Source organism: Oncorhynchus tshawytscha, linkage group LG11, assembly GCF_018296145.1.
Source record: "Oncorhynchus tshawytscha isolate Ot180627B linkage group LG11, Otsh_v2.0, whole genome shotgun sequence".
In the NCBI taxonomy this organism is placed as follows: Eukaryota; Metazoa; Chordata; class Actinopteri; order Salmoniformes; family Salmonidae; genus Oncorhynchus; species Oncorhynchus tshawytscha.
In genome coordinates, this window is record NC_056439.1 from 27,884,617 (window position 1) to 27,909,917 (window position 25,301).

Below are 25,301 nucleotides of genomic sequence, written 5' to 3' on the forward strand. Positions count from 1 at the left end.
AAATGTATCTGAATAATTAGCAGGGTAGCAATGTTGTGTTACATATTTCAGACAAATTAGAGGTCGAAATGCAATTTAAAAAACAATATTAGAAAGTTTCAACTCATTATTAGTCTGAAACATATTGCGCATAATGTGTTTCTCTTCGAGAGAGTGGAGGGGGTTTATCTTAGGTGTTTGAAACAGCGGAATGGGGCGGAATGGGGGTGGGGGTGGAGGGGGTAGGAGGAGGCATGAAGGCTAAATAGGGCGGACACATAAAAACGGCAAGGGGCAATAGATGCATGATCAGTTGGAGAGTACGCCTGTCCTCGCAGTGTTCCGCCCTCATGAACTTCTGGAGATAGGAACCCCGCTGCAAACATACGCTGCTTCATACATCTACCGCTTCGGTCTCCGGCCATCGTCTCGCCTCTTGTTTTTTTTTTAGAGTGGTCGTTAAGGAATTAATGATCCGAAAGCACCACCGTACCTCTCCATAAATTAATTCGGCGTTTGCAGTACATGCTTTACACCTGGACTTCCATTGCGTGTGGAGAGCTCACACTTTCTTTTGTCGTATTTACTTTTCTCGAGGATACTACCTGTACCCCTACTGATGGTAAGCCCCGCTCAACTTCATATCTGTAGCATGTTCGATAAATTAACATAATATATCCTAGAACATTACATCTATCAAAGTACCGTACAGGATTAGGCTACAAAATTGCAGAAGGCTCAGACGGGCCACATTTAAAAACAAATGTAAAACCATTTACATGATTGAAATAGCAGAATTGAGAATGTTAGCCTATTAACGAAGTATCATGTTCGTGATACTGAACATTAAATGTATCCCATTGCATTTAATCGGATTACTGAAGCTACTACATGAAAATAATTTGCTCCGAAGTGAAATACATTAAGGTATACCCTGACGCACGCTAGGACAATGGTGTCAGAAAGTGTTTAACAGAAACAACTAATGAGGTACTTCTCTGTTAAAGAAGGTTACGAATACTTACTTTTTGACTTTTTAACTGTTGTAACTTGAATAAATAGATTATGATATTTGTTGTGGTTGTTGACAAATTGGCTCTGGGTTAGACACCTGCACGAACAGTATTGTGCGCCTATTTCCTATTTTGTAACCGTTTGGAATGGCTACCCGCATGTTTTCATCAAAACATTTATTTCTAGGTTGTTACTGATTTGTCCGTTTTTGGACTGAGTCCATATGTAGGCCTAAAGTCGAAGCCTACTTTTATTGATTAGACACCCCTGGACAAAGAGACACTGGTCTTCCATGCGTAAATTTAGCTACGTTCCTCAGTTCAATTAGGCTATTTTAAATTTCTCAAATGCAAAACTTATTTAAAATAAAACATATATTAGGATAATTTCGATACCCAATGGTTATTTAAGAACAAATGCCTGGATTTAAAACGTAATGGAAACGTAGGACGAAGCAATGTAGGACCATTTAAAAAAAATCTATACCGCTACTACAAACACATGGCTTACACACACAAATTCATAAAAGTCTATGTAGCCTATCGAATTTAGACGTTTTTGTAGAAAATCTCATTAATACAATGAGGGACAGCAGGTTTACCGTAAATATTTACAGGACTACAGACTCAAGTTGACCTCTTCGACGCATGTAGTCTTATCTTCGCACTGCTCAATCTGCATCCACTTACACTAGCCTATTCCAAATGTTTCAATCATTACATTACTCGTTTGTTTGAATTAATGATTTGATGACTAATGGCTCCACCAGAATTCCACAGTTTACAGCAAGTAATTCTGAGAGGATTTGGGCATGGAGCTGACAGTAAGAGTAAACGTATCTGTTCTTAATTTTGAGAAGTTGGCCTCTTTGCTAAGTACAAACAGACCGATGCTTAGGCCTATAGCTTAAAAAGAAGAATAACAAACGAAAAAAGGGATGAATACAAAATGTGATCATTAGCGGTTATAGATTTATCATTCAACGATGAACTATGAACCTGCCTTGGCACAAGCTTCAATAACTTTGCTGTCACATCAAACTGTTTCTTGGCCCTAAAGATATGGCCATTCACTTTCATTACAACTTCAATGGGGAAAAACACTAAATAATGTTTAATGAACTGATAAGAATGTTAAAATATAAAATACTAATTTGACAGATCAACTGATAATTATTGACTGTGATTGGAGACATAACTGGAAACATCAATTTGTTGTCTTAGAACGGTCTTCAAAACCATGTTGCTGCTGTTCTTGTACACAACTTATTGTCAGAATTGAGTAGAGCTATCAGGCTTTACTTTCAACCAAGTATATACCTACCCATTGAGTGTACCATGGTTTTTAAAATGAATTTAAAAAAATCCACTCTACAAAAAAGAAACATGGGATATGAATGCTTCTGTGAACTTAATGCCCCCCTGTCAAATTCCTCAGGAAACACATCTAAAGGGCCATGTGCATAGTCTGATCACATTATCTCTGGTTAGAGGGAGAGAGAGAAAAAGAGAGTGGAGAGGAGTCAAATAAAGGCCTAGGGAGGAGGACTATGCCAGACCAGAGGAAGCAAACTGCCCAGGCTTAATTGCACCCTGGGCAACAATACATTCATTGCAAAATATGGCGCTGTCCCTTGTTCGGTTTAAAACTCAGACTTGGAATTTTGCGCTTTCTCCCGGCCTGTCCCTCTCAGCTACTTTAGGCCTGCCTCACAGCTGATGAGCTGAATAACCCAACACAATAAAAGGGTTCAATCATATTGTTATTTATCCTTTTAGACACCCTCTTATACAGTGGTTATTACAATATTAGAGCAGAACGAGGAAAAATGTGATGAGCATCATTGTTGGTTACATCCCTATTATGCTCTTTAGATCAGCTGGCACAGTCATTTTATTTTACATTTGACTTATTTAGCAGGCGCTCTTACCCAGAGCGAATTACAGGAGCAATTAGGGTTGTGTCTTGCTCAAGGGCACATCAACAGATGTTTCACTTAGTCGGCTCAGGAATTGGAACCAGCAACCTTTCAGTTACTGGTCCAACGCCTTTAACTGCTAGGCTACCTGCCGTAGGTTGTCAACATACTTGGGGAATACACCGACTTAATACGTGGCTCTATAAGAAGTTCTGTAGTCACTGTTTTGTTGTTAGCGGTCTGAATCGCTGTAATCATGGGAGAGGCCCTCTCGGCACAATGAGCGTTTGTTGTCAGAGATGCACACACACGTTATCCCTCCACCCCATGGGTAATAGAGCTGATCATTTTCAGAACCCTACTGCCTCTTCGCCATGGTTCTCACGGGTTGGCAGACACACACACACACACCAGTCAGCACTCACACAACACAGGACCTTGTGGCACGACCAAGAACACAAGGTCGCACAAAGGTCAATGTCTAATTTTGTTACAAAAAAAGTGAAAAGATTTCCTTGATTACATGTACAGTGAGCCATGGAGGGAAAATGATAAACACTGAGATATGAACCCAGACACACACACAGTGAGTGTGGACATGATGTTAATGTGCATCTTTGCTGTTGTAGCACTTGGTCCAGTTCCAGTGGAATGGGCTCCAAACTGATGACGAAATGCTCACAGAGTCGCTCTCACCCATTGAGTCGAAGTGTCTGCTTTGTGGTACTGTTTGCCCAGGCCCTATTTTACAAACACTCGTTAATTTTATTAGTGTGATTCAGTAATGTGTGTTTAAGCAAGAGATTCATTAGGGCCAAGTCCCTCTTGTTGTGATGTAATAGATCCACAGAATGGGCGTAAACCATCTACTGGACAGAACACTGTGTATAGAGAGATTGGAGAGAATTGTCTCAGTTCTAGAACTGCCTCGCCGTGACAATCTGGAGTGAATTGTTGGATAACACGATTCTTGTTGTTAATATACTGCAGTGGCAAATTCGTGTGAAGTCTGGCTGGTCTGGAAAAACAAGGTTCTATTCAATTCAATAGATCTTTATCATCCCCGAAGGGCTACTCTTGTGCAGCGTATAAATACATGTACATACCGGTACATAAAAACATTCACACAGCAAATAATGCTTTTGATCAGGTTGGAAAACAAACCGCCAGGTGCAACAGACTCTTATCACACAGGTTTGAGACTACAGTATAAAAATGCAGTGATCTTCTTCAATGTACTAAAGATAGTGTGTAGGTACATATAGTATGTCTAACTTACATTTTTGCAGACAGGACAGGAGGACAGCATATAGAAAAGTATTAGTACTTGGCTGAGTCCATAGTGGTTGGCCTTGGGCCTATTGATGCCGGTCTGGTCAAAGAGCAGAGCAGCAGGCCTGTCATCAGCGGCTCCACATATCTCAGGACAACTGAGGGAAGGAGGGTGGGAGGACCGAGGGGGGTCTCTTTTTAATGGGTGCTCACACAGGTTTGGGGGAGGGGGGGGTGCTCTTTAAGTTTCTTGAAAAAGCGCTTTTGGCCTCCTTTGTTTTGAGGCCATTGGGATGCAGATTAATTCACTACTAATCAATACAGAGCTATCATGAACCATCTGATAGCTGGCCTTAATGAGGAGGGAGGACAAGAGAGGATCAATCTACTCTGTCTGCCTGTCTGTGTGTTCTGCATAGACATGGCAGTGTTTATGTAAATGTATGCTCTCTACAATGACTTGGTTCTACTACCTCAACAGCAAGACAATATTGTTTTTCAATTGACAGACAAATTGCTTATGAAGTGTGGATGGGTGTTGTGGCTTGATCTCTTTAAAAATATGTCTGCTAAAGTCTGAAGATTATGGAGTAGAACATTTAAAAAATTGTATTGTTACATGTGTTTTTGCTGTTTCATTTTCTGTCCTATTTAATGTGTGGTGTCTGAAAAGGCATCAAACTTCTGGGAACTGCTCTTAGTCGGTTTCCCTGCTCTGACTTGCCAGTTACAGAAAAGAGAACATTAGCGTAACCTTTTACCCCATGTGTCTGTGTGAAAATCCTTAAAGAGAGACTGGGTTACACACACACATACATACATGTTAAGTCAAAGCCAGAAGTACTTTCCTCTACGCTGGCTAGACTACAATGACTACAATGTCCCTTTTCTCTTCTGCAAATTTCAGGAACAGGGTCACTCCAACGCTCTCAAGCAGCCCCCCAGCACCACGTAACATTTCCTTGAGGAACGCGTCCATTGCTGGCTCCCAACAAACATGGACTGTTTTCCCATGCTTTATTTTCTGTCGGTAAGTGGACCACGCTTATTCAATTCATGCCATGTGACACCATTGCCACAGCTTTCTGCATTTCTCCCTTTTTCTCAGAACATTGATTTGAGGTTGGTCATTTTTTAAATATTAAATAACTAGATGGCACTAGTGAAAAGGAAAAGCATCTAATCTCACTTTTACAGAGAAAATGTTGGTGGAATGTGCGGCACATGGTCCTTTGATTGACTCCTTGGTTGGGTCAGACTTATGAGGGACTCTGCTACTTAACGAATTAAGACTTTGCTTTGACCCCAGGGTTGTTTCTCCTATGTGTCTAATCATAGTGGGAGAGAGAGAGGGTAACAATGGTCCCCAGATTCCATTCAAAAAGCGGTGTTTTTAACCAGCTGTTAACTCTTGGAGGATGTCGCCAGAGATAAACTGCATAGGGAAGATATCTGATCGGAGGCCATTTTACTGTAAACAAGCCAGACAGGACAATTATAACCAATTAGAGGACATTTACAGTGAGAACATTAGTCAAGGGTCCTGCGGGGTGGAGGTTATGTTAGAAAAAGGAGATTTAGGAAGGGTAGACAAATGTTGAATGTCACTTCATAACAGTCTCTTTCTTTCTATTCCCTCTCTCTCTCACACACTCCATGTCCTCTTTTAAACTCCCTCCCTCTACCAACCACTTGTTTATTTTTACTCTGTCTTTGCCTTCCCAGAGACATCATGATTCCTGGTAATCGAATGCTGATGGTTATTTTATTATGCCAAGTCCTGCTGGGAGAGAGCAACCATGCTAGTCTGATACCTGAGGAAGGGAAGAAGAAAGCCCCGGGCCTGCAGAGCCGGACTGCTGGTCAGAGCCATGAACTGCTGCGGGACTTTGAGGCCACGCTGCTGCACATGTTTGGGCTGCAGAGGCGACCGCGGCCCAGCCGCTCGGCCACCGTGCCACGCTACCTACTGGACCTCTACCGACTGCAGTCGGGTGAGGCCGAGGAGGCCGGTGCCCATGATGCCGCCTTTGAGTACCCCGAGAGGTCGGCTAGCCGCGCCAACACCGTGAGGGGCTTCCACCACGAAGGTAAAGAGAGAGTGAGTGGGTAAATGTCTGTCTTTCTGTCTGTACAGAGGGGCCCAGGCCTATGCCCCAAACCTAATCAATATATTGATCAGAAAGAGCGATCTGCATGGATTTTGAGTACATGTGGATATCCAGAGGTGATATAACCTTTCCTCTGATAAGTATGGGAAAGGTGCATATTTCATAGTGTACAGTTACAGTGCATGTCTATGACGTATGCCCCATTTATAGAATCCATGTACAGAGCTCGGTATAGAAAATCTACTGTAAGTCAAGGTAATTGGCTAACCAGCACCTGAAACAGCAAATGGTTTGGAATGAAGCACTGCCTTCTCTAAAAAATTATCTTGAACCATTTTTATTTTCTGGACATCAACAATCCATCCCCATTCAATAACATTCCAATAGTGATGGCAGCAACACATATCTCCCAGAACTTATTTTTTTTAGCCTGGGTGTGGACCCGTAAGCAAAGAATCCCCATCTCTCATCGAAAAAAATAATGGGAAAATCCGACATTTCCTACACCACTTAAACATAAATGTAAGACATCCCCTCCCACCTTTAACATAAACTATGAAATCTAAGGATGTGGTCACAAAATGGTGGCCAAAGAGGGGGCAAGAATTCAGCCAGACAAGTTCCCCTACTCCTGAGAGAATCTGCGGTCCGACAAAGCCAGCCGTGTGTTTGGTTAGCAGCTCAAGGAAAAGCATACCATCATATTATTGAGTTACACTTCTCACCCCACCCAGCACAAGGGCTTAAAAAAAGCCCTTGACCAGCAATAGTGTGCCTCTCTCTCATGTCTCCACCAGTTAGATGGAGCTAGGGCCCTTTAAGAGGGACCTTCCTCCACATGCAATTATCTTTAATGCTACTCTGTAGTCTTCTAAATAAAGTCCCTCCTGCCAACAATGTGTGCACTGGGAGCAGAGCAGACAGACTGGAGAACTCTGGAGAGCTGGAGTGCAAACTCTAACTTATCGTTAAAACCATGAGAAAAAAATCAGACATTTCCACGTCAATTCACAACACAGAATAATGGTTATATCTACCACAACTATATACCCTTGAAAGCGCATCGACTACGGCATGTTTGTTTCTCTGTAAAGGTACACTACTGTTTTTAAATGCAGACAAAATCCTCTCTGGAGATAGTTTTGAAGCACCACTTCTCTGTAAAGGAATGCCGCTTCACTAGGCGACCAGAACGGTCAATCAAATAATCTTGAGCTGCCTGCACGCTGACCACTCTCTCCTAAAAAACGTACTTTCAAGTTGATTAAATACCGTGACTTACCAAGACATTTAGTAGAAATAAAAAACATCTTCTGCTAGTAATCGACTCCTGTATTTTTGGAACGGGGGAGACTGATTCGTTTCCGTACTTCCAAGAACACAAACACACACATTTTTCATAGCTAGCTAGCTAGCTAGCAAGGGACAGAGAAAGAGGTGAGGGGCACAGTGTATATATAGGCAGGTCGGCCACCAGGCAGAAGGAGTCAGAACCGTGCACTAGGCCGATCTATCACCAATCAAAAGCTACAGTTGAAGTCGGAAGTTTGCATACACCTTAGCCAAATACATTTAAACTCAGTTTTTGTCAAGCAAAGGGGCACTGAGTTTGAAGATAGGCCTTGAAATACATCCACAGGTACACCTCCAATTGACTCAAATTACGTCAATTAGCCTATCAGAAGCTTCTAAAGCCATTACATCATTTTCTGGAATTTTCCAAACTGTTTAAAGGCACAGTCAACTTAGTGTATGTAAACTTCTGACCCACTGGAATTGTGATACAGTGAAATAATCTGTCTGTAAACAATTGTTGGAAAAATTACTTGTGTCATGCACAAAGTAGATGTCCCAACCGACTTGCCAAAACTATAGTTTGTTAACAAGACATTTGTGGAGTGGTTGAAAACCTAAGTGTATGTAAACTTCTCACTTCAACTGTGTATCTCGCAGTGAAATGATATATTTTGACATTTCTTGGCTTGCAACTTTAGTAAAGCAGGGCCTATCATCAATGAATAGGCTAGGATACTCTACACACAACAGACCAGAGACTGAACACATTCTCGCATCATTAGCGAAGAGAAAGTGCAGGTGAGCCAGCTGCACTGTGATTGAAATGTTCTTAAAGTTAAAGATCCTAATTTTGTTTAAATGTTTAAACATTGAAACGTTCACGCTCCTTGGTTATCCACAGTTAGTGTCAGAGAGATATGTTAGCATGGATGCTAAGTGTATACTGACAGCTATACAAGATGTAAGTGTAATATGGATAGCCCAGTCAGAAAAAACAGTTTTAAAACAGGCTTTATGTAAAACTGAGGGAAAGAGAGGTAAACATGTAGGCTATTTATGTGCAACAAGGACCTTCCCATAACATATGTGGATAAAGTATGTGCTCTAAATCAGATATTTGTCTTGTGTAATCCAGAGATCAAACACGGTGTGACAGTAGTCTAGTGTAGTGGATGGACGAGCAGGCAGAGCTGAAGGGCTGAAGAAGAACATGTCTGCCCTCAGGGGAGTAGGGATTAGTCTGCCTTAATGGGGCCTGTCTAACAGACTGTCTAACACGGCACAGCACAGCACCAAGGCCACTCAGGCACTCAGGAGGCTCAGCCGCCTGTCTATGATGCAATGTGTGTGTGTGTTATCTTGAAGATCTGTTTCTACTGCTCTCTTTGGGTGTTTTGTTTCCCGCTGTCAAACTATGCTAATAACATGCTTGGAGACTTTTTTTTGAGCTGGATAAATAAGATCAAACTAAGTTGTTTATTATATAAATTCCATTATATACCGCTTCAATTTAGTCCATTTTTTAGGATCACTACAAAGTAATAAGATACAGCTGAAGTCGGAAGTTTGCATACACCTTAGCCAAATACATTTCAACTCAGTTTTTCACAATTCCTGACATTTAATCCACGTAAAAATTCCCTGTCTTAGATCAGTTAGGATCACTGCTTTATTTTAAGAATGTGAAATGTCAGAATAATAGAAAGAATGATTTATTTCAGCTTTTATTTCTTTCATCACATTCCCAGTGGGTCAGAAGTTTACATGCACTCAATTAGTGTTTGAGAGCATTGCCTTTAAATTGTTTAACTTGGGTCAAACATTTCAGGTAGCCTTCCACAAGCTTCCCACAATAAGTTGGGTGAATTTTGGCCGATTCCTCCTGACAGAGCTGGTGTACCTGAGTCAGGTTTGTAGGCCTCCTTGCTCGCGCACGCTTTTCCAGTTCTGCCCACACATTTTCTATGGGACTGAGGTCGGGGCTTTGTGATGGCCACTCTAATACCTTGACTTTGTTGTCCTTAAGCCATTTTGCCACAACTTTGGAAGTATGCTTGGGGTCATTGTCCATTTGGAAGACCCATTTGCGACCAAGCTTTAACTTCCTGACTGATGTCTTGAGATGTTGCTTCAATATATCCACATACTTTCCCTGCCTCGTGATGCCATCTATTTTGTGAAGTGCACCATTCCTTCCTGCAGCAAAGCACCCCACAACATGATGCTGCCACCCCTGTGCTTCACAGTTGGGATGGTGTTCTTTGACTTGCAAGCCTCCCCCTTTTTCCTCCAAACATAACAATGGTCATTCTGGCCAAACAGTTCTATTTTTGTTTCATCAGACCAGAGGGCATTTCTACAAAATGTACGATCTTTGTCCCCATGTGCAGATGCAAACCATAGTCTGGCTTTTTTATGGAGGTTTTGGAGCAGTGGCTTCTTCCTTGCTGAGCGGCCTTTCAGGTTATGTCGATTATAGGACTCGTTTTACTGTGGTATAGATACTTTTGTAACTGTTTCCTCCAGCATCTTCACAAGGTCCTTTGCTGTTGTTCTGGGATTGATTTGCACATTTCGCACCAAAGTACATTAATCTCTTGGAGACAGAACGCATCTCCTTCCTGAGCACTATGACGGCTGCGTGGTCCCATGGTGTTTATACTTGTGTACTATTGTTTGTACAGATGAACATGGTACCTTCGGGCGTTTGGAAATTGTTCCCAAGGATGAACCAGACTTGCGGAGGTCTACAATGTATTTTCTGAGGTCTTGGCTGATTTCTTTTGATTTTTCCCATGATGTCAAGCAAAGAGGCATTGAAATGCATCAACAGGTGCACCTCCAATTGACTCAAATGATGTCAATTAGCCTATCAGAAGCTTCTAAAGCCATGACATAATTTTCTGGAATTTTCCAAGCTGTTTAAAGGCACAGTCAACTTTGTGTATGTAAACTTCTGACCCACTGGAATTGTGATACAGTGAGTTATAAGTGAAATAACCTGTCTGTAAACAATTGTTGGAAAAATGACTTGTGTCATGCACAAAGTAGATGTCCTAACCGACTTGCCAAAACTATAGTTTGTTAACAAGACATTTGTGAAGTGGTTGAAAACAAGTTTTAATGACTCCAACCTAAGTGTATGTTAACTTCCGACTTCAACTGTACTTATTCAAGGCACCGAGTTCAAGTTTACAATGACAGAGCTATGGAAGGAAAACTACGTGAAAAGCTTAACATGTTAGTTTCACGTTGGGAGAAACTGTACAGGGAAAAAGGCAAAGACACCTATTGAGGTTAAAGATTAAATTACCCATGGAATACTGCAGGAATTTGAGCTATGGTAAAAAAAAACTGTTTTTCAGGCCTCCACTTAGTCTTAGCTGCCCCACCACCAAAGGATTGTCTGTGGGAATCCGTAATGATTATTCATGATGAAAATGATAAATGTCCCCAGTTAACAAACTGCAGAGCCAATCAAAAAACACAGCAGGTTTTAATAATGCAAACCACCTGGGTAAGATTAAGGCCTCGGTGTGAAATAACAGGGCCAGATTGAGCAGAAAAATAGTAGACACAACATTCCTTTCCCAACAATGGTGATCTTGCCAGAAATCTGCAGACTTTGTATGGAATAGCTACCCTCTACTATGTTTATACTGTAGCTCCTGTACGTTAATCACCACCCTCTAAGTAATGCATGTTTCATCAAAGCGCTCAGAGAAAGGCATTGTGGGAAGTCCTGGAAGGTCCTTATGGATAGATAAGGAAGTATAGTTAAAGCATGTTACACTGACGATTGACAATTGACAGAAAGGGAACTGATTTAAACAACCGGCGTTGTAATCGTTTTGGAGGAAACAAGTAAATAGTAACAAGAGAGAAGGGAAGGGAAATTCAATATTCATATTTTACCATTTTTCATGTAAGGTCCTTCCTTTGAGAGCTCACATAGGTCAACAGTTTTTTTCCTATTGAACTGGATTCTGAATTGAAGCAATAACTTCACTCAGTTCAAGGATGATCTCTTAAATCAAACCTGTAGATGCTTTCATCAGAGTCAAGATGGCAGCTCATACAGACTCCCTTGATAAAAGTGCTGACATTGACTGTGTCCGGTTTTCTTTCTCAGAGCACATGGAGCGGGTTCATCCGGAGGATCTTCAGACGAAGAATGGCGAGGTCGCCCCACTGCGCTTCCTCTTCAATCTCAGCAGCATCCCAGAGGACGAGCTGCTCTCGTCGGCCGAGCTGCGTCTGTTCCGGCAGGAGATCGACGAGGCCATTTCGGGGAGCGGGGGGGACAAGGAGGGGCTCCACCGGATAAACGTGTACGAGGTTCTGAAGCCCCCGCGGGCCGGGCAGCTAATCACGCGGCTCTTGGACACGCGGCTGGTTCGCCATAACGCCTCGCGCTGGGAGAGCTTCGACGTGAGCCCCGCCGTGCTGCGTTGGACACGGGAGCGCTTGCCCAACCACGGGCTGGCTGTGGAGGTCCAGCACCTCAACCAGACACCGCGCCACCAGGGCCGCCACGTGCGCATCAGCCGCTCACTGCACCAGGAACCCGGGGAGGACTGGGAGCAGCTACGCCCCCTGTTGGTCACCTTCGGCCACGACGGCAAGGGCCACCCGTTGACGCGCCGGGCCAAGCGCAGCCCAAAGCAGCGGGGGCGTAAGCGCAACCGCAACTGCCGCCGTCACGCGCTGTACGTGGACTTCAGCGATGTGGGCTGGAATGACTGGATAGTGGCGCCGCCAGGGTACCAGGCATACTACTGCCATGGGGAATGTCCCTTCCCCCTGGCAGACCACCTGAACTCTACCAACCATGCCATCGTGCAGACGTTGGTGAACTCGGTGAACACCAACATTCCCAAGGCCTGCTGCGTGCCCACGGAGCTCAGTGCCATCTCCATGCTCTACCTGGACGAACACGACAAGGTAGTCCTAAAAAACTACCAGGAAATGGTAGTGGAAGGATGCGGTTGCCGCTAACACTGACTATGGGCAACTTTAGGCAGGCAGCACAGACGCTAAGAAAAGACCCCACTTTACTCCCAAAAATGTTCACTTGGACCTTTTATTTATAACTTTTATGTTGCGATGTATGTTTGTCTAATTTTTTGGTTTCCTTGACAATATGATCATATATTTTGACAAAATATATATATATATTTATATCTACATATAAAAGTGAGTCCTTATTTTAAACATAAATAAAAAGCTGTACAACTTTTCATAATGTATATTAGATTGTATAAGGTTTTTAAAATGAGAAAATAGTATAAAAAAAATTACAAAAATTAAAAAAAGTTTATTTACTGGTAATATTTATTGCGTTTATATTATATACATTTAAAATAAAAAATTCAAACAAATTGCCTTCCAATATTACATTTGAGCAGATCACAAGAAGCTCAAATTGTGTACTTAAATAGAGCACTGTGTGAAATTATCACAGCACTGATTTGTTATGAATCAATCGAAGTAATCAGAAATGTGCATTGATTTTAATTCACCTCTTTACATAGATCTTTAAACTAATGATTTTATTAGATAAGTCCCTTGAGTAAGAATTACATTTTTTATGTATAACTGTAAAAATCTATCAGATAATATGGGTATTGAAAAGTTGACAGCAAAGGTCCATGACTGTTTTGAGTTTGTATTTAACACATTTGGGCCTGATACTTTTGAAAATGTACTCAAGTAATTGTTGCAATTCATTAAAACAGAGGAATCTTTCTGATGCTCAGTCTCTCCCAAATAAAATAATGTTCGGTCTGGCATTATCCAACTCTGATTGATTCACACTTGAGGAAAGGACTTTAGTAATTTCTCAACATAGCTGTTTTGTAAGATGAAGATCACCTTTTGACATTTATAAGCATAAATAATAATGTAACCATTAGAGACCAAACAGACCTAGGCATGGGATACTTGGGGATAGGCTACACCATGCTCAAATTTCACTTTTATGTCAATTAGTTTGTGGGGTGGTTTGACACTCGCTAATCCAATTGCCATCTGGGCGGATAGTTGAAATTGATTGTTGGAGACAGTTGAAAAGTGATCCAAATGTTTCAGACGGTTTAGCGTTCGGGGCACGACTGTGGACGATGGGTCATACACTGACACATGGTGATACCCGTTCTCGGGAGAATCAAAGGTTAGACCGTCTGTCTCCATCCTTTGTCTTCGGCGGCTCATGCCGACAGAATAAAGACGCCCGTCTCCAACTTGTGCCCCATTAGACAATGTACTTCTACATCACTTATTTACAATCGGATGACTGCACCAAATTATGTGATAAGGTTTGGAGCGGGGAGTCCTTTGAACTTTTCAGGACATCCCACTGTATGTAGCATTCCCCCCATGTCCCTGCACGAGCTTTGTATAGGCTAGGGGACATGTCGTAAGATAAATACATTTGGCATTATTGGAGAAATTATATTTTTCATCTTCCCTTGGAAATGTTTTAGGCCTGCGTGCTTGGAAAGAGTAGAAGGCATACTTTTCTTCCCCCAATGCACAACAGACTCAGAAAAAGCAATGTCTCCAATCCGCACCAAATGCATCACCACGGGAGTCACACAAACCCAAACAAGCCTTTTTGCCATGGTTGAGGTCAGCTGGTTGTTTCTGAAGGGTTTGACCTAAAAAAATCTAAGGATTTTCAATTAACCTCCCAATTGCTAAAGTAATGCAAATTAATGTGCCAATATTTTTTAGATCACAGGTTGACTGACGGGTGGAATTATGTGGTAGACTTGTCTATATTCCAATGGAATGTGTGTGGCATGGTTTTGTTGGTGTTATTTAGTCTTTCCATCTGAGACCATGATTTCTGCTCACCTCAGAGAAGTTTACCACAGTCAACCTCAGGCTCTCGGACAGCTGTTGGGCTTGCCTTTGATGCCCGCATATCAGGCGTAGCCTCGTCAAAAAGAGAGGCTGAAAATAATTTCATTTTGAAGTGGCTGAAGGCAGAGGGGAGTTCTTCTTTTTAGCAGCTTGACAGCGCAGTTACACACATTTCAACTGATCTCCTGAGTTTAGATAACATCAGCAATTTATGGTAATTGTCTGCCTGGTCATTATCCCACCTACACTGTTAAAATGAAGTGCTTTGTAACACCAAAACTTGTGGTAACTGAGCTGCCACCAACTTGAAGGAGATGAAACCTGAACTGCTGGAGTATTGAAACACATCATCCTGAGATGATTCGAAACTTACATGGTGTGTTGTAACACCACAAAATCATCAAGTGTTGTGTAACACCTTGCTAGGGACTGGGAGCACTAACAGAAACTATTGAAAACATTATTTTGGTTATTCAAGTCCTGTTTAGTGCAGAATTAGATACCTTCTCTATTGGTGTTGTTTTTTTCTCTCTAAAGCTTCGAAACACCATTATGATGTTTTGAATTCTGTCTAGTGCAGAATTTGATCCCTTTTTCTTAAGTGTCATAATGTATACCATTGTTTTATGTATTTTATAAGTGGACATTTTACATAATTTTGTCAGGCATTGTCAAACAGTTTTCAAACCACCAGCACAAACAGGCAGGTGTTCTGTAAAAATGTAAGATTCTTACCTTACCTCTTCTCTTAATAACCATGACATTCTGTGGGAATTCTCTGCTGTCCTCATTGAATGTCAATTTGTCTAACGGTTTTGATATTCATTCATTATGATCCATTACACGTCATTGCACAACAAGCTTAATACTAATATATAAATATACTTTTCTATCTTCAAACTTCATATACTGTGTGAAAAATTCATAAAGTCCAATTTTTGGGAATTACCCACAATCCTCTAAAAACAGAGTCACTTGGAAAGATAGGAAATGCAAGGTAATTAAAACCAAAGACTTCCAATCACCACATTTTCTCTCTTCGGTTATCCTCATGAAAGATATTTACATTTTGAGCAACATATTCAGTTGGATTTATTCTTACATTAATTTGGTCAAATTGAATTAACAAATAGTTTAAGCAACTTACATACATTTATTTTAAAGATATTTTGAATCTTTATTGAGACAGTTCTGAAATGACAGAGGGGATACAGATACGTGGGAGAAACAGATTGAAGAGTTGGAGAGGGGAATTGAAACCCAGTCTTCAGTGGGGAGAGGGGGGGACTAAGCCAGGTGAGTTGTCGCTAGACCACAGGCTCTGGACTACTTGCATTCATTTTGATTAAGTATATGTTGTTGTTGTTTTGTCACTTTCAATTCAACCCATAATAATTTCTTACAGTGTGGCTGTGTGGTTGAGTGGGTAAAATTCCAACGAAATGTACCATCTTATTGCCCCCTTGTTTCCAATCTGTCTAAATAAAGCGTTGAAAAAATGAAGGTGGAATTCCACAAAAAATATTCTCCATAGTCCCTTATCATCAATCAATATTTAGGCTATAAACCATTTGCATTTATAAACCATTGATTGTATGAGAAACACTGTTTTTGTGTTTTGATGCTGCCTTTTACATGCACTGAATCTCCAAAAAGGGGTTTCACAACACTCTTAAAAACACAGATATTCAGGTTGAAGAACCACTTTGGGTGTTTCAGAGTACTTAATTTCTCTTTTAAAACACATTCGGTGTATTAAAATGCTTACATTGGGTTTCATAGGAGGTTGGTGTCACCTTAATTGGGGAGGACAGCCTCGTGGTAATGGCTGGAGTGGAATCCGTAGAATGGTATCAAATATATCAAACATGGTTTGATGCCATTCCATTTGCTCCATTCCAGCCATTATTATGAACCTTCCTCCCCTCAGTAGCCTCCTGTGTTGGGTTTACAGCCAAACACCAGAGCTCAGCTTTTCAACTTTTCATGACACAATCATGGTATTTTAAGACTTTCTATTTGTATTGTGTATAGCCTACCTTCCACAAAGACTACGCATGTTTATTAAAATGCCTGGAGAGCAACGTATTATGTAATGAGCCAATAGTCAACAACCTACTATTAACTTCAAGGCCAATATAGGATCTTCAAAGTCTGAACTGGGGAGGGGAGGGGTTATTCAAATGGAATATTGAGAAACTATTTTAAGATTACTCATCAGTTGTAATGGTTGTGCATACATTCTAATGCAGACAATATATTACTTTTGACTTTTTCTGGATTTACAAAATTAATATTTATTTTAGAGAACAGATTCCTTCAGGGTGCTTTGTCATGCATTCTGATGTGATGCAAGAGGCCATTCTCACAAAATTGCAGGTGAGTCATTACACGCCGAGTCTGTTGACAAGGGACAACACACTCCCTGGTTGACCTCTTCAAAAAGCTTTTAATTCGGACCTTCTGCAGTAAAAGTTTAGTGTTTATCAACGATAAACTGTCCTTCAAGAATATGGAAAGATGATCTCACTTTGCTTGGCCTTACTGGGTGCTCCATATCCTTATCATTCCAATCTCTTCCTCGAAGTTCATGGAGATAATTGTCTATAAATCAGAGATCCCCAGGTTAGACATTTAGACAAAACATAGGCCTATCAGTCTTGCTTTCCTAGAAGACACGGTTTATATTGCTGACAAGCCCTCTGCAGTAGCCTCGCTTTTTAAATAGCTATAACAGGTAGGCTACTAGGCTAATGGGATTACGTTGTAGTATTCTTAAGGCCCTACACACGACCTAACAAAAAAACATTATCATCACTGAAATGTATCAGGGCAGCAGACCACCAAGGCAGACATTCCTATTCTGAACCCTGGGCTATAGCTACAGCTTTCTGTTTAGTTTCTATTGCTTTGAGGCAGTAAACACTACATTTCACAGCTGATAAAGGAAGGCTAGCCTTTTGTTTGTGGACAGAATACATGTAGGGCCCACCAATGTTCTTATGGACAGAGAGCTTATGGACAAAGCTCTCGCTCTTTCTTTCCTTCTCTCTTCTTCTCCCTCCCCTTAATATTACCAGATTCCAATGGCAGCCATTGGGCACATGGCCTCGCTGGACTTAAGTCCTTCGATTGGTTTGAAAGCAGTCATTTCAGATTAAAGGGGTCCCTACGCTAGAATGAGATCTTAAAAGCCCCTGTTAGAACAGGGCGTCGCCCTGTCGCCTGTTCCATGGTGCATCTTTGCCCTACATCACGCCACCCCTCATCTACCAGGGATTGGGTGGGGGTGCAGGAGGATTGGGTGGGGGTGCAGGAGGATTGGGTGAGGGTGGAGGAGGATTGGATGGGGGAGGATTGGGTGGGGGAGTGATGAGAGCTGATGTCAGTGCAGCTGGAGGTCAGGGCCTCTCGTTTCACTCTCCCACTCATGGAATGGTAAAACACGCACACACACACCGAGCTGAGGGGGTTGAAACACTAGATCGTGACCATTGCCCATCTGTAGGGGTTATCTGTGTCACACACTACCCCTCACCCCTGCCTGTAACTCATCTCCACTTATCAAACACCTCTGCTCTGACACATGGTACCAGGACAGGCCCTTGTACGCTGAGGGTATGAAACTGTCATCAAGGGAATAAACTGGCCTCAGGGTCATCTGCAACACACACACTCTCAGAGGAGTGGAAAAAGTTGAGTCCTTCACTGGCAACTCTGGTGTCAATGGTTACTGTAACGTAAAGAAAAATACAATTCCCATTTTCTTTGTTATTTTCTTCACTTGTCTATCAGATACTTCACCATAACAACTGTTCCGAAGCACAGCACGGGGGAAAAACACATACAGTGATTAAAGCACACCAGGTCTTAACGACAGTCTTCTCACTAATACACACTGAGAGGGGGATTTTAGTGGAAATTTCCACTTGGTGAAGAAACAACCGACAGGTTTTTAAATTGAAAGTGCCGGTGTCGCTGTGTGGACGGAATTACTCTTTTGTTGGGTGAGTCTGCAGTCTAATTTTTGGCAGGGCAGGGTGTCCCTATGCTAGGCCCCAGCCCTATGCATTTTCATTAGATATGCCTAATGAAAAAATGTAGTAGTTAAGGCAGTGGCCCAGCTCCCATCTCCTCTCTACCTACAGGTGTGTTTCTACCTTAACTGTCTAAGCCTACTTTACTTCTTCAACTAAAGATGAACAGATAGATGACAATATTGCTTTCACCTATAAACTTGCTTAAAAATCTGTGATCATGAATGAAAGTGGTAGACTCAGGTTTTGCCACCCCTCTTCCTTCAGTATTCCTGTGGCAGGAAGTTTACCAAAAGCTATGTTGCACTATAAGTATCACTCAGCGCAAAGTGAGTCCACCAACGCCCTAGCTAACTGTTGCAAACTGGTCTGTTGTAAACACACTCCTTTAAAGAGACAAAGCAACTCTCAAAGCTGAAGGGCTCTAACCCATCTGCCACCACCCACTTCAATGGACTAATCCACTTTTCAGACATAGGTCAGGTTCATAGTCAGACATGCAACCTCATCCACTGACATAATAGTGTTTACATCGGAGCAGTTTCCCTTTGTGAATTAGGTTACTAGACTTTTCTCATTCAGATCGCCTAAACATTGGGAAACAGAGCTAGGTTCTGAGATACAACTCGACCGAGGGCGGCCTGCCTGTGTTGGACCTGAGTGTTTATTTGATAACAGACTCCCTCTATGTTGGTACGTAGGGCCTTTGTGTGGGCCCTCAGAGAGGCAGTTGGATTATGCCCGGGGTTTTTGTGGGCTACAGTTTGAAAGCAACAACGTGAAACCGGAGCTGTAATGCGACCTTGAGGCAATTAGGCTAACAATAGGCCTGTTTTTTCTTCCACCTGTTTTATGCTGCTAAACACTATTTAAGGGGGGGAATACGAGGAGAAACGTTCAAATTATTTGGATCAGTAGAGAAAATAAACTCTTGTAATGGATGAAATCAGCCATACTTGTAGTTTTTGGGGTGTAATCATGGAGGGGCACAGCATATGTCAGGCAAATCGTTTTTGGGCTGTGCCCAAAGGTCGTTTTTGGGCTGTGCACTCTTTTGAAGTTGTCTCACCTTGCTTTATTAAAAGTGGGGCAGTTGGAAGTTGAGGGGGGGACATGAGGTTAATGGAAACAATTTTGTCGGAGTGCAGTCGTCCCTTTCCCATGTTTGCAGACTTACATAGAGGGGTAGCTAGAGGGGGGAGAGGGAGGGAGAGACTGGCACCTCCCCACCTTCCTCCCTCCCTCCCTTTCGCTGCCGTATTCTTCCCTGAATGGAGTGTGTCCACCGGATCTGCCTGGGATGAAATGTCATATCTCAGACTGATCTTTATCTCTTAATCGCTTCCTTTGTCTCCCATGATTCCCCAGACCCTCCCTTGCTTCCCTCCACGGACCAAGGCCTTTGATGTGTCAGACACGGTTAGGGACGCTGGGGGTGTGTGTGTGCGGGGGGGGTCTGGCTCTTCTCTAGACCGAACTAAACGAGAGCTGCAGGAGTTATCAAGATGCACCAGTGGAGGACACTATTTGAAGAGGGCTGGTGTGTTATAGAGGATGTTGCAGTGTTTCCAGGGTGGTTTTTAAAGTGTGTGTGTGTGTTTAAAATGAACAACCAGCCCGTAGGGTTGAACTCAGATGATGGTGGGTTTGCCTCATTTCCCATCTCTATCGGCCACAAACAGATAGTTGTTGTGGTGTCAGAACCAGCCAAATATGAATTCTACACAGAGAGAGGAAAATGGATTAAAAATACACAATAAGAGAACAAAAAAATTCCTAGGAAGCTTTTGGATCCAGGCTCTGGCCTGGTTTTTTAAATGCAGCTGGACTGAAGATGGGAGGGTACTAAAGAGGTGAGTGTAGAGAGAGGTCAGAGTGTGCAGTTCTGCAGTTGCACAATATGGAAGAAAGAAGGGAGTGAAAGAAAGGAATAGGTAGAATGGAAAAGGATGAGTGAACAACATGGAGTGGAGAAGGGACAAGGGACAGTATAGAAATGGCAATGGACAAGGGAGAGAACAGAGGTGGAGAGAGGAAGGAGTAGAAGGAGGGGTAAAGAGAGAGCATGAGTGAGGGAACCCAGCCAGGCCTTTTGGGTTTCATTCTGAGCGACTGGAGTATGGCTGCTTCAGGATCATAAAAAATGTGCTGCTGCTTTCCATGGGGGAAGTTTCTGTATGTGGTTCTCTCTGTGCTGAAAAACATCACCACAGCATGATGCTGCCACCCCCATGCTTCACCGTAGGGATGGTGCCAGGTTTCCTCCAGACGTGACGCTTGTCAGTCAGGCCAAAGAATTCAATCTTGGTTTCATCAGACGAGAGAATCTTGCTGTCATGTGTCTTTTTACTGAGGAGAGGCTTCCGTCTGGCAACTCTACTGTAAAGGCCTGATTGGTGGAGTGCTGCAGAGATGGTTGTCCTTCTGGAAGGTTCTCCCATCTCAACAGAGGAAGTCTTGAGCTCTGTCAGAGTGACCATCAGGTTTTTGATCACCTCCCTGACCAATGCCCTTCTCCCCCGATTGCTCAGTTTGGCCGGGTGGCTAGCTCTAGGAAGAGTCTTGGTGGTTCCAAACTTCTTTAATTTAAGAATGATGGAGGCCACTGTGTTCTTGGGGACCTTCAATGATTTGGCCAGGTCGCAATTGTAAATGAGAACTTGTTCTCAACTTGCCTACCTGGTTAAATAAAGGTGAAATAAAAAAGAAATAAAATAAAATAAAAAATGATGCAGACAAGTTTTGGTACACTTCCCCAGATCTGTGCCTCAACACAATCCCGTCTAAAATCAAATCAAATTTGATTAGTCACATGCGCCGAATACATTTCACCTTACAGTGAAATGCTTACTTACGAGCCCCTAACCAACAGTGCAGTTTAAAAAAAATGCAGATAAGAATAAGAGATTATGTAACAAGTCTCGGAGCTCTACGGACAATTCCTTCAACCTCTTGGCTCGTTTTTTGCTCTTATATGCACTGTCAACTGAGGTACCTTATATAGACAGGTATGGGGCATTCCAAATCATATCCAATCAATTGAATTTACCACAGGTGGACTCCAATCAAGTTGTAGAAACATCTCAAGGATGATCAACGGAAACAGGATGCACCTGAGCTCAATTTCGAGTCTCATAGCAAAGGGTCTGAATACTTATGTAAATAAGGTATTTCTGTAAAAAAATAAATGCTAAAATTGACAAAAAAGTGTTTTCGTTTTGTCATTATGGGGTATTATGTGGTGATTGCTGAGGAAAAAATGTATTTAATACATTTTAGAATAAGGCTGTAATATAACAAAATGTGGAAAACGTCAAGGGGTCTTAATACTTTCCGAATACACTGTAAAAGATACATAAGATGTATCAGGGACAATTGTTCTCATGTTGACTCGTGATGGTCACAACATTAAATGTAAAGCCAAAGCTAGCAGGGGTACATTATGTGCCCCCTCTGCTGGTGGGATACAACATGACACTGTATGTGTCTGGCCACACACACACACACACACACACACACACACACACACACACACACACGTCATACACACAGTAAGCTAACATAGCAGGCGTAAAAGAAAAGCCTGAGCGGTGTTTCTTTCTTTCTGGTCATGATGAGAAAAAACAAAGGAGGAGGAGGTTCTCTTCTGCACTGTTCAACCAATCCAGTATGTGTAGAGGAGGAGTTAAACTGGAGTGTTGTGTCACAGGCTCTCTTTCCATTTCCCCTGAAAACCGGATGCATCCGGTTGTTTCCACCCCTCTGAAGGTGCACACACAGGGACGGTTTGCAACTGCTGGTGAGGTGGCAGGTAACCTAGCGGTTAGAGCGTTGAGCCAGTAACCAAAATGTTGCTGGTCCAAATCGCTGAGCTGACAAGGTGAAAGATCTGTCTATGTGCCCTTGAACAAGGCACTTAGTCCCAATTGCTCCAGGGTCGGCGTTAATAATGGCTGATCCTGGCCGTGACCCCACTCTGAGGGTCTCAGGGGGATTTGAGATATGCAAAAAACATATTTCCAATTCACATATGTTTATGAATGCACTCGCAAAATAGTACAAAAGTAAGCACCCACAATGTGTAAAATGTAAACAATAACATATTTCTCTGTGGTCAGACCACCCAGCAACTGCTTGAATAGCTTGACAAAGATAGGAGACCTGACTCAGAGTAAGAGGTTTGAACTTTGCCAAAATCAACATTGTTCGTTTCGCAGGGAGTGATGCAACGCAAGGGCCTTGCCACCTGGAGATGGAGTTTGAAGGGTGAAGGCTGGAGGGGTGGAAAAAGAATAACAACATTAGCCTCAGAAAAAAAAGTTGCCACAAAAACTGATCCGTCAACACCACATAAAACCTAATGGCTGTTATGCTGACTATTACCATCTCCTTTCTGATTATGACATTTATAAACCCTGGATTTTCAAATTGTGGAGAGACATTGTTTCATCCACCAGAGTATCAATGTGTGTATTTGTACATGTACGACTAGCATAGTGAAAATAAACCTGCACTTTTCCCCAGATTACTCCTAAGCTTGAACAAACGTTGACACTCCCTCCATTGCAAGGTTTTGTCAAGAGGCTGCTTGTTGCTTTTGGCATGGACATACACAACTGTATACATTCAGCCATGAACATTAGGGTGAGATCATGAACATATGGGCCAGCATTGAAGCTTGGGGTACACCCTGGCTATGTTAGTGAATGCTAGTCATGTATAAATACTATTACCCCTCCCTGTGAGGTAAACATGTCCACACAGTGAAGACAAATCAAAAACGGGAATGACTATGGAATTAATATGAAATATTGCATGGCAGTTCTGTTATAATTCATATGGTTGTTGTCCAGTTCTCATGATCTGGATTCATGTATAGATGAGTATGTTCAGCTTTAAATTTTACTAGTAGTTAGCCATGTCCAGCCAACTCAGCCAACATCCCAGTGAAAGTGAAAAGTATCCCAGTGGAAGTGAAAAGTGCCCGTCTAACTGGTATCAAGCACATTCGAGATTTCGATCTCTATTCTGTATCCCTCACTAATGGAATCATTAGTGATAAGTGTAAGAGTTGGGGAGGTTGTGTCAGTATCGTTGCATTCTTCTCTGTGTTACTCACTTTGTGATGGTTGTTTTTCCTGTGAGTGAATACTTCCTCTGGGGCCAGCAAAAAGTTGAAGAGTGGAAAAAACAGCAACACAAACTTTCAATTAAACCATTCCATCTTGTAATAAAACAAATTACAAAAAATTGAGAGCCAGACCAAACAAACAAGGCCGTTACCGTAGTAACGGAAGAGACCTGCTGAGGTGTTGCCCTCAGGATTTGGGGGATGGGTACGATCCAGGTGTGAGGTTGTGACCTTTTTTACGTGCTACTGGCACTGCCTCGGTACGCAGGATTACAGGCACTATGCCTGTGAGTTGGGTAAAGTTTAGGCATAAGGCTGGGGAGGTCTATCACTTTGAGGATAGAGGGCCTCTTTTGTCTTTTGTTTTGTTCTAATGTGCCTTAACAACATTAGGAGGGAAATGAAAAGAATAGCTACTTAATGAAGACCAGACTGGCAATCCCAACGGATTGGAGCCTTCCACTGGATACACTGAGGGCGTGTCACCTACTGTCATTCATTTGTCCAGTGGTAAGGATGCGTGCACCTGGGAGCAGTTCTCTCATGTTGCTCTTTAAAAAAAAAACAATTACAATTTATTTTAAATTTTTGTTGAATATGACCACTTTTCTCCCCAATTTCATGGTATCCAATTGTTTTAGTAGCTACTATCTTGTCTCATCGCTACAACTCCCGTACGGGCTCGGGAGAGACGAAGGTTGAAAGTCATGCGTCCTCCAGCCCACCACAGGAGTCACTGGTGCACGATGAGACAAGGACATCCCTACCGGCCAAGCCCTCCCTAACCCGGATGACGCTAGGCCAATTGTGCATCGCCCCACGGACCTCCCGGTCGCAGCCGGTTACGACAGAGCCTGGGTGCAAACCCAGAGTCTCTGACAGCACAGCTGGTGCTGCAGTGCAGCACCCTTAACCACTGCCCCACCCAGGAGGCCATGTTGCTCTTTTTTGACGAACCGTACAAGCCAACTCTCTTACCAGTTCGCTGTCAGGGTTTTAGTGGTGGGAAGATAGAGAAAGACAGGGCATGTTGGAAAGGGGAGGGGAAGAAGACAGCCTTTATAACCAAGTGTTTACAGAGGAAGATAGAATGATGACAAATAGAGGAAGATAGAGAGAGGGGAACACGGCTGGAGAAGAGAAAAGTGGATGACTGGTCGTGTGTGTGTGTGTGTGTGTGTGTGTGTGTGTGTGTGTGTGTGTGTGTGTGTGTGTGTGTGTGTGTGTGTGTGTGTGTGTGTGTGTGTGTGTGTGTGTGTGTGTGTGTGTGTGTGTGTGTGTGTGTGTGTGTGTGTGTGTGGGGTGGCTGGAGGCCACAGCCGTGCCCGGAAAGGCTCGGAGCACAACCAGTCATTAGGAAGTCAGGACTGTCTGGAGTGCATTACAGTCAGGGTACTGTAACTCTTACAAGCACAGGCTGGTATCAATTCAACCCAAATACGAAGGAGGGAGGGATGAAGGGAGAGGGAGGAGAGAAAGAGAGTGTCCTGCATGAGACTGGCAAGAGGCAGTGTTGAAATGTTAGCCTCTGCTAGCCCAGAAACAAGAGGAAAGGCAGGGAGGGAGGGAGGGAAAGGCAAGAAAGTAGAGAAGAGAGGAAGAACGAGGGAGGAGGGGAGGGAGAAACCGAGCGCTAAAACGTTTGACACAGCTGCCGTTTGGACTGCAGCCTTCAA

At 42.7% G+C, this 25,301-nt stretch overlaps 1 protein-coding gene across 1 annotated transcript; it reads left to right on the forward strand.

Annotated features, from left to right (window-relative positions):
- The first annotated feature begins 270 nt into the window (after positions 1-270).
- Positions 271-16,060, forward strand: bmp4 (bone morphogenetic protein 4). The gene is made up of 4 exons (XM_024437112.1): positions 271-601; positions 5,091-5,213; positions 5,909-6,273; positions 11,723-16,060. Exons 3-4 carry the CDS (start codon positions 5,916-5,918, stop codon positions 12,586-12,588), a joined length of 1,224 nt encoding a protein of 407 aa, XP_024292880.1. The 5' UTR covers positions 271-601; positions 5,091-5,213; positions 5,909-5,915; the 3' UTR covers positions 12,589-16,060.
- Positions 16,061-25,301: the final 9,241 nt, after the last annotated feature.

Coding starts and splice junctions, on each gene's coding strand:
- bmp4 (XM_024437112.1), top strand. CDS start 5,916: ATGATTCCTGGTAATCGAATGCTGATGGTTATTTTATTATGCCAAGTC. Junction 6,274..11,722: donor GAGGGGCTTCCACCACGAAG/GTAAAGAGAGAG, acceptor TTTCTTTCTCAG/AGCACATGGAGCGGGTTCAT.